The sequence below is a fragment of the Poecilia latipinna genome, unplaced genomic scaffold, assembly GCF_001443285.1.
Source record: "Poecilia latipinna isolate Pla-1442-1.1 unplaced genomic scaffold, P_latipinna-1.0 Scaffold518, whole genome shotgun sequence".
Classification (NCBI taxonomy): domain Eukaryota; kingdom Metazoa; phylum Chordata; class Actinopteri; order Cyprinodontiformes; family Poeciliidae; genus Poecilia; species Poecilia latipinna.
In genome coordinates this window covers 51,123-71,355 of record NW_015113134.1, presented here as the reverse complement: position 1 = coordinate 71,355, position 20,233 = coordinate 51,123, and the positions used below count along the sequence as shown (strand labels likewise).

The 20,233-nt window shown below is 38.4% G+C and overlaps 1 protein-coding gene across 3 annotated transcripts in view; it reads right to left on the bottom strand.

Moving 5' to 3' along the window:
- nav3 (neuron navigator 3) overlaps positions 1–19,414 on the bottom strand; it is a 273,084-nt gene extending 253,670 nt beyond the window's left edge. Inside the window, exons 1-3 of one of the 3 annotated variants that reach the window (XM_015040583.1) lie at positions 19,363–19,414; positions 6,883–6,995; positions 6,586–6,766 (exon numbers count right to left, since the gene is read on the bottom strand). In XM_015040583.1, coding sequence (XP_014896069.1) covers positions 6,586–6,654 — 69 coding nt within the window. In that variant the 5' untranslated portion in view covers positions 6,655–6,766; positions 6,883–6,995; positions 19,363–19,414. Of the gene's footprint in view, positions 1–6,585; positions 6,996–19,362 lie in introns of all 3 variants that reach the window. The other 2 variants (XM_015040586.1, XM_015040585.1) reach the window with 2 other exon arrangements.
- Positions 19,415–20,233: the final 819 nt, after the last annotated feature.

The window sequence follows — 20,233 nt, the reverse complement described above, 5'->3', positions numbered from 1 at the left end:
GATCCACCACAAAGGTTAAACATAGTCCTCAGCTAAAATCCCTTAACCCTATTCATACTTTGGTTAGAATCAACTCCACATCATTGTTTTTATCAGGATGAGTGCAAGACAAGTACGTTAACTTGGGTAAATCGGTTGTAGCCATCTGCCCTTGTACGTTTTCACCATGAGGATGCAGATTAATGCATAAGGACAAATGGGACAAATACACTGGCGATGGAACGCTCAATGAATTGCAAGAAGCATTGTTAATTCACATTAGAGCATTCATGCATCAGACACCTCTTTAGCATCTATAGTCACCTTTGAATCCCTGTTAAGATAATCCTATTAACACATATGGAAGGTGAAATGGAGAAAAGGGTGAACAATTAACTCAAACTAATGCCCATCTGGCGTGTCTACAAGCTGCCACATTAAATTATTGAGAGCTTGATATGTCATATTTTACTTTAAAAGGTGAATGGTACACTGCATGGCAACATAAACATAAACAGCCTTTAACATCTACATGTCAAAACAAATATTTTTGCCAAAGGAAAAAGTAAAGACTGCCAATTAGATGTACCTAAAAATTCTTTACATTGGTTCTTATGGTTTAAAGGTCTTTTATTCAGCAAAGTTTTCTCAGGTTGTAGGGAACAGCATCCCCCGTCCTCCAACCGTATCTGAACTTTTTCTTTTCTCATCAGGACACATTCAGTTGAATAGAAATGTTTCTTTTAACAACTATCAAGTCTGATAAGCAACCAACCGCAGTCCCAACCAGAGCAGGTGGGCTTATTGTCAACTGACTTGTAATAATTTAAAAAGAGCACAAATGAACATGTTCTTCTCTGAAAAGTATGCTTGCGTAAAATCTGCTATTTTAAAGTTCTTAAGGAATGCATCCAAATGAACGTTCTCTTCTGTGTTTTACTGTAAAACCGTAAAAACAGGATATAGATGACGATGCTCTACCAATATGTTGTTCTGGACACATCTGAAGAAAGTTTGAAAGGACCAGCAAATATGCAATGTGTTTGTGGATGAGCGCTGCAAGTTCTTTTTATTTCACCAACATGAAACTAAATGACTCATCTTTCTGTAACCCTGATCAACTCAGTTGAAAAACAACATGCGTTTCAAAATGAAACATCAATTTTTTTTCCCCCAATATGCAGGAAAAAAAATGGACAACACAAACCAGCCAATTGAACAAACATCAATTTTCTCCGATCTTTCAACCCTTTTATAAATGGCAGCCCACTACCGTCTGCAATCAGACGATGCTTTTGGGGGTCATTATTACTTAATTGGCATACTGAGATATGCAAAGCATTTTTCACCCACAGTGTAGAAAAGATAACAGATGGCCAGGAACCATTTTGTAAGGCTAAATTAATTTCTACATGTTTTATGTAACAATACAGTATCAATTATATGCTTTTAAACACGTGTCAACTGCACAGCATAATTATTTAGTTTCCTCTGTATGTAGGTCATTTGAATAAAACCATGCAAGACAAATTATTCTCTGAACTTAACATTTTCACCAGCTGCCATATTATCCTTTATTATGCTACCATCATACGGATCAAATACCATTGTGTGCTGCTGAATTATTTACTCATCTTTGACTAGCCAGCTTTATGCAGCTGGAATAGTCATTATGAGAGCAGAAGAAGGGGTCTTATTCAATAGCAGGCAGCAAATGAAAAGGCAAAGGTGACTGACGGGAAATTTGATGACTTATGTCACCACGTTTTAGAGGGAGAAAATAATTTTTTCGTTTAAATATGAGCAATTTAAAAGATTCTTTCCATTATTTTTCAAAGTAGAAAAGTAATTTATTTTCTTGTCACAAGGGCAGGAAAGAATGCTCTTGTAAAGCATGTGGATGGAGCTCCTTAAACGGATTTGCTCCATCCAGCCTGTGATGCCTGATTATAATATAACCACTTTTTCAGTAATTGGTCGTCTAAAGCATGAGTTCTCCCATTGTATTAGAAGTATTTTAAGACTTTATAGTTGGTGTTTTGGTAATTATGAGTTAGTAGGAGACATTAACAATACCCAATTATTGTTCAAATGTCTTGTCAACTTTAAACATTTCTTAATTCAAAAACATGCTGGGCCATTGGGTGACTGCACCAGCACCCCCATAACGGGGCGTCTCATGTTTCCTGAGGGAAACCCTTCCAAAGGTTAAAGTTACAAATCACACCGTTATCATTTCTGTCACTTTCCTTTGTATAAACCCATATTTGCCATCTTCTTGAGTCATGGTGAGTGGCGCCACATATGCAACAAGTCACCAAACAACCAACAACTCAAACTAACGAAAATGGAGGGAGGACAGAGATGTGCGTTTGCTAGCTGGAAATACTGTCATTATTTTGAGTTTGTGTCAGCTAAGGACAAAAATATTAAGGTTCGCTATACAAACTGTTCTGGTGACAAAGTCTTATTTAGCTTCAAAAACCGTTATGTCAAACTTTAAGAACCGTTTTGAGTTGCCGCACAGCACAATCAAACCTAAAGAGAAAGTTCCAGCAGGTGGTGCGACTACAGGAGGAAGTCCTCCACCACCCAGCAAAACCAGTAAAGGTTTATTTTATATTTAAAACAAGCATTTACGCTAGGTTACTGAAAAACTTAAAATGTCATTTTAACTCAAAAACAGAGTGGGTCACTGTATAACTGTAGCCCATTATGTTAACACATTAACTTGGCAGTAAAAGTTGATTTCACTGTTAAAAATACACTTGTGATAAAGTGACTATTAAGAATGGCAGCAGCTGCTGGATGTTACCAAGAAAGTAACTTAAGAATTAATCATATTACCTTTTCAAAATAAGGGTGGCAATTGCTCCTATATGGATCATGATGAAGAAAACTGTTATGAATATAAAACTAGATTATATTCTAGATTAAAAAAAATTTAGGATTTTAACCAGAATACATCAAATATATGCAGAACCAGTCGGGGAAAATCCACTACCTGCATATAGCTGGTGGCTGAAATTGGATAAGTTTGCATTTTAAAACTGATTTAGAGATTTTTATTATTGTTTGTTTGGGTTTTTCATAAGTCAATTTAATAACATCTACTAGCACTCAATGTTCTTGTGTTTCAACACATTTTAAAAATGCTTAAATAAATTAAATCAAACCCACAAGTGATACAGGGAAAAAAAACGAAACAAAAACACAGACCCTGGCAGAAAACGAAGTAGCTTGCTGTTAAACTGAGATTTTTACAAGCACCAGCTGTCCCTTAAACCTTCAGGTCCAGCTGCGAGATGATTTTACAGTCCTAATGATCAAGGTGTAATCTGCAGTGTTTACAGTTATGAGCAGTGGTTAAAGGGTGAAAACAATGAAGCAATGTTTCCTGTTCGTCATTCCCATCCACACAGCCGCATGGATCCAAGGAACACATCTGTGTGGCCGTGTCCTAATAGCAGAATCCTTCCAAGCCCTTGACATCATTGGCAAATATTGGTTAAATTCATGTAATAAGCAAAACAAACAACTGCACTGACGGCACAGATGGTACATCCTCATTAGGCTACTCATGTCTGGAAGCAATAACAGCAATGTAAAACATTTTTTAAAAAAGCAGTCAATTTTTTTTATTTTCTAAGAGCTGAACATTAATGCTTTTTTGCCTTACTGAACTCTGGTCAAATATAGTATTTATGTTAATTTGGTAAAGATGGCTCACAGTACTCTATGACTCCTATCGAGCCATGCGGCTCCAGTTAGCATAATATGTTTTTTAAAAAAACCACAGCCGCCTTCAACAGCTTGCAAAATTGTTTGACTTCAAAGTGTTACGATAATGTTCACAGTGAAAGTGAAAACTCTGTCACACGACCATTTCTGCACAATGTGCTATCCAGACACATTGTGCAGAAACAATGTGTCTGGGGGTCAGCGTTTTAATAGTATAACATTCAAAGTGCTACGTTTATCAAACATTAGAGAAACTAATTTTCTGCAAGTTTCACCTGCAAATTTAACAAGAACGTCACTGAAATATGCAAAGGGCCAAATTATCAATGAGTCTTCACAAAACAATAAGCTAGCATTAGCCTGGCACTTCAGCTAACTGCTCAAGATAAAAACATCAGTTTACTGAAGACTGCAGCCGTGTGTCGTTAGGTGAATTAAATAAGACAAACATATTAGTACACCATGGCAAAAAAAAAAAAAAAAAGACTCACCAAGGGACATTGCTTCTGTGCACCACAATCACGTTAAATGCCCAGATAAATACCACATGACCAATGCCCTGCTGAATAACATACAAAAATAGCAATTTGGAAATAAGCTCTGGTCATTATTATTAAGCCAGTTTTACTTATGGGACACATACCAATATGTCAAATAATAGATGCTAATACAGTAAAACATTCTTAAATTACACTGATCTAATCAGTCACAAATCTTGTCTGAAACATCTCTAACAAATAATTTTGTCCCAACAACGGTGAATAAGATGTGTAAAAATCATCTAAACTATTATATGTATTCAATTACCTGAAGGTGAAGAAAGGGAATGTTAAGTAATAAAGAAAGGAATTATAGGATTTGCTATGCTGAAGAAGAAAAAAAACAAACCTCAATGATGGCAGTGAGGTCTAAAAGGAGAAAAGAATACTAAAGCACCATAATGTGTTTTATGAGATCCTAATAGTGCTACAAATGTCAAGGCTGATGTATTACTGCACATTTGCTGTGCTCAGACGTTTCCTGGGCCTCGCCACAACGCTCATTAGGCTTATCAAAAGCACCTTATTAGAAGAATCAGGTCAGACGTGGAGAGGATGGAGGGGGAAGAGGTTCTCTATTGGTTTATGTTCAGGTCCTGTAGGTATTCAGAGGCCGTTCTGCCTCGGTGCGGTCGAAGGTGACCAGGCACATACAGAAACACTTTTGTTTTAACACGTTCTAGAAATACTTCTGAATTTATTCATGCTATCGAGTCAAGCTGCACATTGCAGACCAGTGTATATTTTGAGTTTTTGTTTAATTACTACTATGCTAATCTGATGGAAATGTGAAAAAATAACTAAAAATAAAAACATCTTTTTACAGCTGAATAAAACTGTTGCCACATTTTATTCATTATAAAAACGGAGAAAAAAAATACTTGTAACCCATCAGCTTTTGTGAATCCTAATAAACTCACAATTGAAATGTAGCTTCTTGTTCTGGTACGGGCTTAAGAGAAAATAAATGTAAAACAGGATGTGGTCGGTGCTGCACAGAGCAGTAAATCAGAGAGGTCTTACTGATAAAGAGCACACATTACATCCCATTAAAGATTTTTATGGGAAATTACTTGTTTTGCATGAGATTGTGAAACTCGGCACTTTATGCAGACAAAAAGAGAACAAATCATCACAGATGTTTTGGATTCAGCCCCATTACAGAAAGTGAATTCATAATAACTGGAGGGACACATTTCTTTCCCAGAATCCATCAGAAGACATTTACAATAGAGGCTAGTTTGTCAAGAAAGTTGCATGTTATCTGCCAGAAGTTCTGGTTTAATCAGCATCTGCTCTTTATTACATTTCAGTAGTACAAAGGTTTAAAACCCAGATATCATGTATAAACATTTCTGAATCTTCAGAGTAGTTCATCTATTATTGGATGAACAAAAACGAATATTAACAATAAACTTCATTAGATGACCCTCAGTGAAAATGGTCCACTTCATTTTCAATTACAAGCAAATTAGTCATCCCACAATGCGCTCATGTTTTCATGAGGGGGGGGGGGCATCCGCAGCTGATGATAGGCGAGAGAGAGCAACACCTGACAGGTACAGATCACCCAGTTCAGAACACTCTCACTGGAGAAATGGCTCATGAAGTTGTGATTGTGTCTTGTTTTTTTGGGTGGTTTCCTTCAGTGGTTCTTGGTGCAGCAACTGACTAAAGCAAAGCGAACCACAGCAGCTGAAAATGTGAAATCTTGCAACTTTGGTTCCCAGCGGAGCAGAGTCTACCGGACTATCAGGTGTGAAAACACCCTACATTTTTTACTGAGCAGACTGTGGCTAGAACCGTCATTCTTAAGCCAGCATTCAGACAAGAGTGAAGTCATAATGTGCAACTCCTCCCCCCCATCCACTCACCCATCAAGACCACAGAGAATCAATGGTGCTCGGCAAGATTCAAAGTATGCCTCCACTCACCCATTATTCATTCAAAGTTGGCCATCCGCAGCCTACCGACGGGAAACATAGCAGGGAATATACCACAAACTCCAGAAGTGAGATCATAAAAAGCATCTCAAACAGAGACGGATATGTAATCCCAAGAGACGAGTTAGAGCTGAATCTGCCCACCGAGCCACATGAGCTCAGATGAAAGGCAGAAGGCTCTGAGGGGGGAGCACAGACTCCACCTCTTCCAATCTTATCTTTAGAAGTAGCTACTGTATAAGTGAAGTGAAGAAGCTCCTGGGAACTGAGATCGGATCAACATCTGATTTTTTTTTTTCTTTCATAAAGAGGAATAAAACTTCCCTTTCTCAGCTTCATAATCGTAAAAACTGGATAAGATGATTAGCTGAGTGCTTGCCTACCTTTTTCTGGTCTTCAAGTTTTTGACATGTGGACTTCTTGCCATGCTTGCTCGACTCTGGTACGTCCATTCCTGGTCCAAATGAAGAATAACTCCAGGGCAAGATCACGGGGACGGCGTTTGATAAAATCCAGAGCGCTACAGTTTGCCGACGAGGGCCTGTGTCCAGCTCACGCCTTCACCTGGACACAGGTGATCCATTGCAGGAGTTTGTTTGTGTGGTTGGAGAAAAAGAAAAAAAAAAAAATAGGAAAAAAGGTCTGAGCAGGAGGATGAAAACCAAGCAGGTGGAGGTTACCGAAGCAGCACCATGGTGACTCCGAAGAAGACGTTCAGACTGGAGGCTGAGCAGATACCCTCTGAAGCGTCTCCCTCAAAGCGCGGCGTCCGAGTTCAGTTCCCTCCCTGCTTCTGTGGAATGAAGACATGAGACAACATTCAGATGCGAGGGGAAATGAGCAGCACTGTTTTAGGCTCTCAATTAATGCAAAAGATCTGCCTCTCCAAAAAGTCAATATTCCCCATTGGTGCTGCACTGTACAAATGGCAAGAGGATCTGCATATCAAAGTGAATGTTGCCATGGAGCTCAGAGAGCGAGAGAGAAGAGCATTCTACAGCATGCTTTCCTTTTTGGACTGGTTTTGATTGTGTGTGTGTGTCTGTTTTTTTTATGTTTTTTTTTAAACCAAAGACTGAATCATAGTCACGAGGAAATGAGTTGAAGTAAAGACAGATAACAGAATTGTTGGAGTAAAATCTTAAATGAATTCATCTACTATTTGAGAAAATCTATGCAAAGGAATCTAATCCTTTTTGAAAATGTAGTTAAATGCATTAAAAGTCTTTTTTCATTTTGGAAAGCTGAGTATAATTTAACTGTCAACATCCAGACGTGGTTGATGCTAGAAATTAGACAGAAGCTGTTTAACACAGGAAAAACATCTTCAAAGCAACATCCTGTTCACAGCCTAAAGGAAATCAAGAACAGATTAGAAACTAAGTTATTGACATTTATTACTATGGAAAGTCAATTCCAGACCTTTGAGAATCCGGTGAACATCAGTGGGAGGAACTGGTAAACCTTCAATGTAGTGCTGAGAGAAAACCTATGACTCATTCACAAGATCACTAAAGATCAAATGGTGTGTATGAGACACTGAGCTGATCAGGTAGTGTGTCAGTGCTACTTTGTGCTGCACCAACAGATGTGTGATGGCTCCTGGTGGAGGGTGGAGAAGAAACGGGACCAGACCCCCAAATAGTTCAAACTTTCTAGTATCCATCTGGATTGTGGAAAATGAAGAAATGTGTCCCAAGAAATGTAGGCAATCAGTATGCGGATGGTTGAAATCTTAACCATCTGCACAGCTTGCATGATATCCACTCTATTGCCAAATATGTGGGAACCTTTAGTCAGCAGTACAACACTCAAGACAAACTGATAATCCCACTTGTAAATGGGACCATCAGTTGCCATAGTTGCCCTTGAAGACATAACTTCAAAGATAAACTCTGACTAGGACAATGTGTAAAAAGCATGTCATCTGTTGGTGTAAACTTGGGGGGGTGGAGAGAGCGAGAGACAGATCATGTACTGAACACTGGTTCCCTGTAGGGAACATGTTGGCGCTGTCAAATCCACATTTTTTTAACTGCAATGACGTGCATCTACACATGAGGCTGGCCAGGCAAATGCCCCAATAATCTGTGAGGATAGCATCCAAGTGACAAGTAGCCTGTCTCAAAGCAACACCGCCATGACACTGGGCCATGCGACTTGTTTCACCCTTCATCACCTCCAACACGATCCTCATCTCAGCATGTTTTCTGAGCCACTACACACGTTCCCCCTCCCTTCTTTGGCATGCCATGTATCACTGCGACCCCGTCACTTACTTAAGGCCAGTTATGTCAAGTGCTGTCAGCTCATGACTGGTTCGTCTGGGACATGAGGACCACACAGCTCTGGAGCCCCACAAAACACCTAGAGGCCTTGCTGTTGGCAACATGTTGGAAAAGCAGTCTTTTCGTGGCAACGAAAGACTGCCGTTTCATTAGGCTGCCAACGACAAAGAAATGCACAATACAAAATATCTGTTGCCATAGGTGATGAAGGAAATAAAAAGGCAGGAAAAAATTAGGGATAAGCAGTTAATTACAGAAATGCTAAACTTGCTAAAAACACAGCTGGGCTGCTCAAGTCTTTTCCCTCAGCTGTGGAATTACATGGGGGGCTTTTGAAACTCATCCATGATGCATGAGTACTAATTTGCCCCTTTTTCTTCTTGAATATCACAAGAAACAATATAATCTCATGGGGAAAGCGTGCCACACTTTGTCTTTGCAGCACAAGAAAAAAAAAAACCCTACCATGCATTGACTATCTAAAGGTAGGCAGAAAACAACCAACGTAAACCACTGGAGTCATGAGGCAACAATCCCCTTCATCCCAAAAGATGGATTTGTCATTGCACTGTTAAGAAGAAGCTTGTCCAGGTATTAACTAGTCGTATTACAAAATAAGACAATTTAATTATAAAACAATAAATTCCATTTAACAAAGAAAAAAAGTTAAAAACCAAAGGTCAGTGTATTGATTTCTGCTGGGTCAATGCCTTACTGCCTTTGTGTTGGTAATATTTAAGTATGCGCCAGTCCAATTACCTCCCATTTTTTCACAAGTCCCATAAAGGGATTTCATAGAAAAAAAGCATAAATTATGTTAGTTAATCTGCTATTAAATGTTGTATTTAAAAAAAAAAAGAAAAAATTAAATCATAAATCTGACATTTATGAATTTCACCTGCTGGCACATGCAGAAGAACAAAGATTGGTACAAAACAAATGCTAGCACAGCAACATTTCACTACATTTTAAGCAGTCACAGTTTATTAGTAGTACAGATGCTATCTCAAGGTTGTTGCTTCTATTATTCCCCAACGTGGTTGTACAGAAGCACCTAAAGTGTTTCTGGAATTAGACCAAAGACTAAAAACCTCAGTGAAGGGTCGTTTCAGTACTCTTGAGGTCCAAATGTAGAAAAACGTTTTGCTTTTATGCTATGAGCTTAATAAATTATGGAGACTCCTGAATCAACCGTCTTCTTATAGAAAGCTATTTATTAGCAAGACATAACCACATTTGAATGATAAAGACCATGAATCAATAATAAAGCCTTACAAATTTTTAAATTATTTCTAAATAAGGCATTACTCGTTATAAGGTTCCTTGTCAGGCCTTTCCAGAAACACACTCTAAAATAACATTTCAGTCAATATATTTTACATACCCTTGATGTAAAGATCAAAAATATATATTTTTTTTAATAATGAAGAAAACATGAACCCCAAAAATAGCCTTTCTAAAATGTTACCACTTTAAATTCTTCCTACCCAACCAAAAATCAACCTTATAGCTAGCTGGTTTAGCTAACTGTGTAATGTTAAACAAGGTGGAAGAAAAGAATAAAAGAATAAAAAACAAAGTCATAGACTCACCACTCTGCTCCAGACAAAAAGAATAAGTATTTAAGCTAAACTCTTCTCCATTACACAGTTACATCACAGCTAAATGCTAATAAACGGTCCCAGCAACTTGCCTAAATTAGCCACACCTGGTCCTGTTAATTAGGGGCAAAAGGCCTGTGAGAATGAAGGAAAGTTCTTTGCTTGCCAGTTTGTTTTAGATTAGAATTTAAATATGTACCATCAAACTGGTGTCTGTTTTATTAAGACTTTTGTCAGGTTGGTAAAATATTCCCTTCCCTCCTTTTTTGACGTTTTTCTCATCTTACAATTAAAAAAAAAAAAAGTTTCCCTTTCTGCTCGTTTTCATTTATTTTGCATTTCTTCCTTCGCAATAGATTTTATGTCTGATTTAAGTAAAGGAAGTGGGAACTTAGAGCAGTCAAACACCGGTTTCATACAGAGCATAGGCTGGTAAGAGATTTCCCCAGTAAGACAACCTTCAATTAATATACTTTAACATATTTTATACAGAATTTACAAAAACTGACATCCACATGCTCCTTTTTCCGCACAGAAAATCACCAATTATTTCTACTGCTGCCAATCAGGTGTACCATTTATATTACACAATTAGCTTCAACAAGCTAATTTAGGTCTATAGATTTTGTGATTTTCATTTTCCTACAAAGGCAAGCAAAAATACAGACTAAACACTTGCTTAAGTGGTTATCGTTTAAGTGCTTATGCAGAATTTTATCCCCATTTACATTTTAGCTCTTCAAGGAGAACCTCAAGTTCAACAAGTTATGTTAGCTAATAAATAAGTCAGGCTATCGGCTCCAGCTTAGCCTGACGTTAGCACTCTACAAAGGCCTTTGTCTTTATTCTACCAAAGCAAACCATCATTGCTCAAGCAGATGCAAAACACAATATCCGATTAATTTACTGTGAATGAACAGATCCCTGGGCTACAAAACACTTCCCAAATTCATCACAAATGGCATAAAGCTTGATTTTTTTTGGGCAAATAGGTTCTTATATTTATTGTTTAAGGGAATATCAATGTGCGCTTCAATCCCCCTGGTTGTAAAGAATCTCACTGGGAGGAGAACGTAAATATTTATGAGTAGCAGCTGCAGCAGTTCCATCACAGTCTGCTTGGTTATCCCGCCTTCAATCGCTACGCCTCGAACACGTTCATCTCCCCTCTCCCCCCCGCTCTGTGGTCTTTTCACCGGCACTTTGCATTCAACGGGTGTCCGTAACTCTCCAAGTGGTCAATAAAGTTTGATTCATGAGGCCTGGGGCCATAACTACACAGTGCTGCTTTAATTCGAGGAGATGTAAATGATGGCCATAGATCCAGCCTGATTTCCTCGGGGAGAGCTCAAGAGGTTGGGAGAGCATACGTCGTAAATTATCACCTCGGCGAGCCAGAGGTCAAACATTAAGAATGGACTGCCGTCCCATTAAAGCGCAATAATGCGCTATTGGTGTTCTTTAAGTGTTCTTTTTTTCCAGCTTTATTTTAAGCTAAAGCAAATCTAAACAACAATTACACCCCAATCAGGTTATTAAATGTGTAGCGGCACAAAATAAGCACCTTTTAACCATATAAGACTTGGAGCGCCTCAGAAAGCAAATTATAAATGGAAAATTGTTTTCCATGAGAGAACAGCAACAATACAACGCACCAGCAGGTGTTTAATAACCACAGCAACACGCTACTTGACAATTATTAGGTTTTTAACCACCAGCGCCACCTGGTGCTTGATCTGTGTCAGACCAGCAAACCTAGCCTATCTTTGAGGATGTCATTTATTCATTTTAGTAGCCAATTATCAAACTTTCCATGCCATTCAACACAGTGAAGCAGAAATATATCAACTTAAGAAATCAGATTAAATGGATTTCCACAGACATTTCTTTTTTTACAATATCATAACTCTAAAATGAAAAATGACAAAAAAAATTTTAAAAAGCACCAGGGCATGTTGCTCCAAATCACATAAATTTGAAACGTATGGAAGAACAAAGAAACCAGATGATACGGTAAATATTAATGATGTGCAAAACGTGCAGTAGTGTTGTAGTAACAAACAGGCCTGCAGAGGCCATATGTACTGTAAGCATGTATAGCATCTGTGTGGGTTTGTGTGCAGCCCTGCGGCGGGATAAATGCACAACAGATATGAGGAATTGTAACATTTCCTGTGTCGTGAATATCCAAACCCTCCACGAGAAAAGCATCAGCCTCTAGGAAGATGCTTTGAATACCAAAACAGTTGCACTGAGTTTTTCTTATGCAGCATATGCATGTGGAGTTTACAGGTTATTGTATATATATTAAATAAAAAAAAACATTCTGTATATTTCTTTGATTTTTCATAATGAAACTTGAAATAAAAAAATCTAATTCTGGTTTCCATTTGATGTCAAAGTCATGATAAAAGGAGAAAGAATGAACAGAGGGCAAGAAGAGAAGACTGGAAGAAAAGAAAGTGCGACAGACCCGGGAGCCACAAGGCAACAGCAGGCAGACAACAAAAAGCTCCTCAAAATGGATTATTTTCTCCCAGATTTTACATCCCAAAGACCAACTGTGTTGTGGGGGAATTTACAAGCAGAAGTCTGTAAAATGTTTAATTGGCATTAAAGTAACAATCTGCACCACATTTAGAAATGGCTTTCCCTCCCCTCCGCCTCCGCTGTCATCGTAAGCGGAGAAAAAGAGGAAAGAAAAGTCTGTTCAAGCACCTCATGTGTGTGCGGTGGGGCAGGTATCCTGGCTGCTTGTACCAGGGTAATCACTGTAGTGAAAGTGAAAACCGGCACCAGAAGCAGCAGCTCATTAGCCTGAGGAATGCATGTTGCAGTGTCAGTTTTGTTCTACACACTTGCCCACGAATGACATTTTCTTGGCACCTTGCTGTTTATTATTTGCAGAGATGACAGAGTGTGTGCATGTGCGTTTGTAGTTTTGTGAGAAGGGGCGAGAAAATGCTTCAAGATAGATATCTGATAAGCTCAGACGGTTTGTTTCAGCTGAGCCATCTGAGACGTCCCATGTCTCGTCACTCAGCCAATCAGATCAATGAACCACAACACATAGGACCAACCGCTAAAGCTAAATGCAGACCAAACAAGTACACGTTTAATGATATGCAGCGATAATGCATCTCTCCAAGCAACAGAAATTTAAAAAGATAGATACACACTGCATGAAGTGAGGAGACTTTACATTGCTCACTTTGTACACTGCAATCTTAAAATTGCAATGTCCAAGTTAAAAGCAATTACCTCAATGATTTCTCACTTTAAATGACAGTCAGTACCAGAGTGTCATGACTAACAGTGGCTTACTTGGGTTTTACCATTCAATTCTTTTTCAACCATTCAACAAGTCTCTTAAACATCATAACAGACAGATTGAAGTCATTTAGGAAAACATACACGGTCCCTGGAAAATACTTTAAAATCAGAATAATTTATAGTCGTTTGTTTCTAAGGACAGTGATGACGCTATGGTCTTTAAGTAACGCGTGGCTCTTGTTCACAATGTTTGCAGAAAGTCCTTGGCTAGAGCTAGCATGTTTCGATACGACTTATTGAGCATATATTAGTGCAATTTTAGTTGGAGTATAAGAAACAAATATATGACATGTTCTCCAGTTTTATAAACTCGGCGTCTTGTTGTGAACGTCTTAAATGTTAATGATTAGCGTTTGGCTGCCTTCTGCACAGCTCCTTCCTGCTTTATAAAGTAAATGGACTCATCTGGAGTCGAGTTTAGCCGTTTTCAAACATGACTGGACTGGTGGACAGATGCGTCCTTCCTGGAAACCCTCAAGTATTTTACTTCTTTCCAGAGAAAAATCATTGTGTGTTTCAAAATAGATAAGGAAGCTTAGAAAAATGATTATAACTGATCGGTTGTAAAATGAAGCAACTTTCCTTTATTTTTGATACATTACCTATCAGACTGACTAGAGAATCAGATCAATACAAAGACCTGAATGCATCGTTTCAACATCTTTTCAAAGTTTTCACACCTTTACTGCCACACTGGGAAGTGCATAGATTGAGAACTGGTGCCTAGATCTGGAAAGTCAAAATAAATTAGACATTCTCACACACAAATATTAGTTTAATTAAGCCTTTACAAAACAGTGCTGGATCAAAACAGTGTAAATTCCTGCTAGGATTAATTTAAAGTCTGAACCACAAATAATGACTATGGTATCTGAATGCCATAAGAGGATTTTGTCCCCCCAGTTTACCAGGTTCCACTGCTAAACCTGGGCCAACACTCGCGTGGCACCATCTGGTTCTTTTTCCTCTTCAGAATCATTCACTGTTCCATGAAAGAAACAGGCTGCAGTTCAGCAACAGCTTCTTTGCTGAGCCTGAACAGAGGATATCGTGGAAACCAACAACTAATTAGAAGATTAAAAACGTTGGAGTAGCATGGTAATTCTGGCAGGACATCTCGACATTAATATGCATTGATAGTTCTTGTCGAAGTGAAGTCTGTGAAGTAAAGTACCAGTTGTCAGAGTGGGTCAGATCCGTGGATCTTCTGCCCGGTTACTGACCTAAAGATGTTGGATTGTGAATACAAAGTCTCGACTCCCTGACTCCATCTGATGAGCTCATTATACCAGCTACTTCTCAGGGAAACACTGGTGAACACGTTGCTAAAGGGTTAACAGAGGAGCCATGTTGTAATAACTTCCTGAAGGCAGAGTTTTAGAAAGAGCAGGAGCTTCTTAAAGAGACAGAGGCCCAATTTCAAGGCATTAAATTACAAAGTCAAATTTCTTCTAAGTCTTTTGATAATAGCAGCATTTCTATGAATGAAGATAACAAAATTACTTGATTGTGCTTTAAAATGGCACTATGTGTGTACATAATTCGGACCTACAAGACAAGCACAAAAGTTTGAATAAACAGGAGAATGTTTTACATAGATTTAAAGTCTTTACACTGATTCTATAACGCACGTGTCAAACTCAAGGCTGGGTCCTAAATCCGTAGCTTTTCATGTAGCCCTTCAATCCCTTCAGTTTTTCATAAATCTGCAAAATTCACATAAAATCACCAGATCCCCACTTTTTTTTCTGATTTTACTGCAATTTTTCTCAAAATTGGCCAAAAAAGTTTGGTTTAAGTGACTGCTGCCTCAGCCTTACTTGATGTCAAGTACGGCAATTAAAAAAAATGTCACATTTAACATCATATATTAGGACAAATATAAAAATCACAACATCCTGGATGGACTGACCAGTGTGAAAAGATGTTTAATGTTATTTCAATTTAAGAAAGTTATTTTAACTCTTGGTCATTTACTGGCAAAATCTTCACTTTTTTTCAGTCTCTTGCTCTCTTCTAGTCTTCCCTTTATTGCCAAAGATGGTCAATTTTTGGCAATAAAGATTGCCAAATCTTTATCACCCCCAGCAATGCTGCTCCTTAATTGACTTGTGCAAGTTTACACGTAAAAAAAAAAAAAAAAAAACTTCTCAAGGCTTTACTCATCTGCATACATGTTGCATTACAGCACAATTACATATTGATTACATTGACGTGCCTTCACCAGCCAAATCTGTTCTCCATGTGCCAAATCCATTCTACATTATTTGCTATGCTTTTGTGGAGCTTCAGAGCAGAGCGCATGCTGTAATCTTGCGTTATTGTTTCGGGATTAACGTCAAATCTCATTACAGCTGTGGTGGATCGCTGGAGAGGCAGGATTGAGGAGGGGGAAACTGGGAGAGGGGCGGAGGTTATCTTGTGTTTTATTAGGTTTTAAAAGCTAAACGCAAAAAAGAGAGGATGAAGATATGAAGGGGGGTTGAAATCTCTATTTCACACGTCGTCCACGTCTGCTGGGAGGTTGTTATGTACGAGTCGCAGTCGATGGAGACGGAGCAAGCAGAGGTCAAGGGGTCAGGACGAGATGTGTCGGAGGACGGGGAAGTGAATTACGCCACAAATCTAACAACTGAGCCCTCCTCCTCTGCCACGCCCCGCAGTCCCAAATACCGCTCATCGGTTAGCATTTTTTTCCCCCTTCGAAGTCTGGCACGCTCACGCTTCATAAACCTCGCTTTTATTACCAATAGATCCGTGAGGGTTGTAATTGCCTGACTGATATACAACCGGCAGAGGGAAAGCGGCTCGGGTTCCCTCACTTTTAAAGAGCCGCTCGGCGTTGAGAGGCACGGGGACACGCCTCGATTCGTCCAATAAGGCACGCCGCTTTGTTTGTATACGCGTACGTGCATGCGGCGCCGTCGAAAGGGACTTGCTCTGTGACAGATTACACACAGACGTTTATGTGAGAGATTTAACGTAAACATGAGGAATGCAAAAAAAAATATGCGATAATGTATGCGTTCTAGCTCGAGTTGAAACAAGTTTTGAAATCTATCAGCCATGAAATGGTTACAAAGGTTTTTATTTGGAGGGAGAAAAAGAGGGAAAACACTTTTTAAATGTTCATACTGGACCCGATTTTAAATCGATTTTCTCTCTTTTCTAAAAAAATAAAAAATAAATTACTAACAGAAAACATTTTTAAAAAGTGGTTTTTATTTCAATCACTCCTTCGGTGAGTTATGATGGTGCATCAGCCAGGCTAGAGAAATGCTTTGCTTAATTATGTGAATAGAGTCATAATATTAGCAGAATAAGTCTTAAAGTTACAAGAAGAATTTGGTTTTATTGAGAAAATAAGTTTGGATCCTCTATTTTTGGTGCTTGAGTTCTCATAAATTTATTACATTGTTCTCCTAATACTATTACTTTATTCTTGTAATATTACAATTTTATTGTCATAATTACCTTAGCCTGACCCTTTTATTTTATTGTAAACTTGACTTAAGTTAAAAATCCACATAAATAGCAGCTATAAAACTCCTTAGCCAAACAAGATGGCTGCCCTGGGTGTGGATCAATCGATAAAATCTTATTATGATCCAAGCCAAAGGGCAATTTTGATTATTCCACTTAATAGCAAATAAAACTCCAATATCCAGTTACTTCAAAAATATGAATATTATGTATGACTTGTGAAAATCAGAATCATTGGAGAACTATTACTGCCATGTTTTGGCCTGCACAATCATGAGGAAGCCTGTTGATTTGACCAGCAGAGTGAAGGAGAGCAAGTCACAATTAGTCACCATTATATACAATGTACTTTGAATTGCCCTGTTGATTGAAAATTCCTATAAAAAAAAAAAAAAAATGATAAAAGCTAGCTGTTTGCAGAGTCCACATTATGAATAGAAAGTTGAGTGGAAAGAAAAAGTTTTTTTTTTTTTTTTTTTAGTGGGCAAAGGTTGCTGGAGCCTCAAGTAGATGAATTAAAAATCAAGGGAATAGGTATCCATAGTTTGCTATTCATTATCTGTAAACCATAATTATCAAAACATATTGTTGTAACCTTTCCTCTTAATTTCCTGGTCTTTCATTCCTTATTTCATTTGGAAACTAGGGGATTACACCATTTCCCTCTTTTTTGTAGAGCAAGTCAATGCCAAGACTTTTAGGCAAAAAGACTCAGCACACCTTTTCCCTAAGACGCTAGGATGGGACGCGTAAAACATGTTGAACCAGATCACAATTTACACAAATTAATTCCAAAGCCAAGAAAAGCAGCGCACACATTTTAGCACTTTTCAGTAACCTCACACAATTCAAATTCCCTGACTCAACACTCCAAACATTTTAAAAACACAAATACTCGCTTTGTATCAAAGCAAACAGTCAAACACATGTACACACAAACTCCTGATACCCACCCCTCCCCCGCAGCAGAGCACCATGCTTGTGAGACCCCAGAGGCCCACCAAAACACATACCGGCCCCATTAGAAGCAAGAAATATCAGCACAGCAACACCGCAACCACCGATTGCCGAAGAACGCATGCTCTTTTTTTTTTTTTTTTCCTCTTTTTAAATTCACGACTGGGTGGAGGGTGTTGGGAGTCGACAGCTCATCAGCAGCTGCACAGTTAGAACTCGCTGTAAGTGGAGGAACGGCTGAGGAAAATAAAGCTCATCAAACACGCCGATCGTTGCTGGGGTTTGTCAACAGCACCGAGGAAAAAGGGGCAGAAATTAATCAGATCAAACAGAGATTTGGGAATATTCTGGTGGAACATCAATTCCCTGGAAAGAACATTCATAACACTTATCTATATTAGATAAAAGCCTAATCTGTATACTCATTACACCTAATATTTCAGCTTATTTACTTTCAGAAGATCTAAAGTCATAAGAATGGTAGTCATGAACTAGAGAAATCTGGAACTTGATGGAGTGATGGAGTCCGTCTTCAGAGGCCCCTTCAGGCTCCTACAGACATTTACATATATACAGAATTACAGTTTTGGTTATGCTAAGTTATGCTAAGCACGGACGTATCTGCAATGTATACGAGTTTATATGCAATGAAGTAGTTATATTGGCAAAACATTAAAAAGGTATGCAAGTATTTTGTCAAGAAGCATGTTTCTAAAACATAAAAATGAGCTCAATACACGTTTAAAAAAAAGATTGAGGCTTGGAAAAAATAATTATTCACCACTTTCAGATTTCACAACCTGCAATATATTTTACTGGGATTATATGACAGAGCAATGAGAAAAATAAAAAATATGAACATGATTCAGAAAGTGATCCTCCTACAGCAGATTCATTACACATTTTGAAACATTTCAAAATGTGAAATGTTTCACATTTGTTTCTTCTAATTGACTTACAGATGATGAAAGCTCACAATTTAGTGTCAGAAAATTCAAATATTTTGTCAAGGTGAAAGCATATTGATAGAAAGTTGAATGGAAGTCAAATATGTGATGTCAAAAGATAGAGATATTGTCAAGTTTTTGCCCTCTTTAAACCACCTCAGCTTCTGCCCAAACTTGAAAAAGCTTGCTTCCCTCAAAGAAATGCAGGAATCACTAATCTCAGCGACATATTTTATTCTTTTTGTCTTTAGATTATTTCAATTGATAGTGTAAGACCACCATGACTTCGCATAAGTAGTCAGAGTAGTCACAGAGAAGTCACAAAGCAGGTTGAAAACCTACAAACAAATGGGGAAAAAATCTATTACAGATCACAGCGAACTAATTAACTAATTTTCCAGGTAATGTTAAACTACTTTTAAGTTAACAGTGATTGAACAAACAAATAAACTACATTCCAAACACATAAAACCCATTGCATCACCAAGGCTAGTTTGGTCTTCTAAATGCAGATTAAATGATATAAACTGTGGATAATGTCCAGGTCCTACCAGTGGTCTTTGTGGAAGCTTGAAGCTCTTTGTCTGAAGAGATCATTGTGAGCACAGGTGTGCCAAGTTACCTTATAGTCTTCAGATGGGCCTGAGTCGTGAAAGGGATGGGTGCGCTTGATTCTCTGTGATGTGTGTGCCAGTTGGGTGGAGATAGCAAATGCACTCACAAGTGTACCATTTGCTGTTTTAACTTGACAGATATAAAAAGCAACACATTTGTTCCACAGATTTGTGGATTCATTCAGTTTCCATTCCACAAATGTCCATGTTTTTTTTTTAATTTTCTACACAGATGGGCTTTACGTTAAATGTATAAATATTCTTTTAGGAGTTTGGCAGGAAGTGTGCAGCAGCAGGTGTGTGAGGCGTAAGGTTCTACTACTTTCTGTTCCATAAAGTTGGAGGAACTGGAACTTTCTCTGCCACCTCAGTGAAAGAATTTCACACTGTAGGAACGGTATGACAGAACATTTTAGTAGCCTTGAAACCATCCATCCATTGTCTAGACCCGCTTTTCTTCGGCGGGTTGTAGGGGTTGGCGGCTACTTCCAGAGGTCATTGGGCGAGAGGCAGGGTACACCCTGAAGAGGTCACTACTCCATGACAGACTAACAGACCAATGAATCAAAGAGTCATGTTTTTGTACAGTGAGGAAGAAAGCCCAAGACTGTATCCTTCATGCATACTAGGCCATACGCCACCATCCAGCTCAGACTTCAAACCATAACTTCTTAATACCTTGGTAAATCTCAACACCAGTAACTATTTGCTGAGATACCAGATGGAATGGCAGAAAAAGAAGCTAATTATAGTAAAGGGGAAATGGTCTAACTTGTATAGTGCTCATCAAGGACCCCAAAGTGCTTAT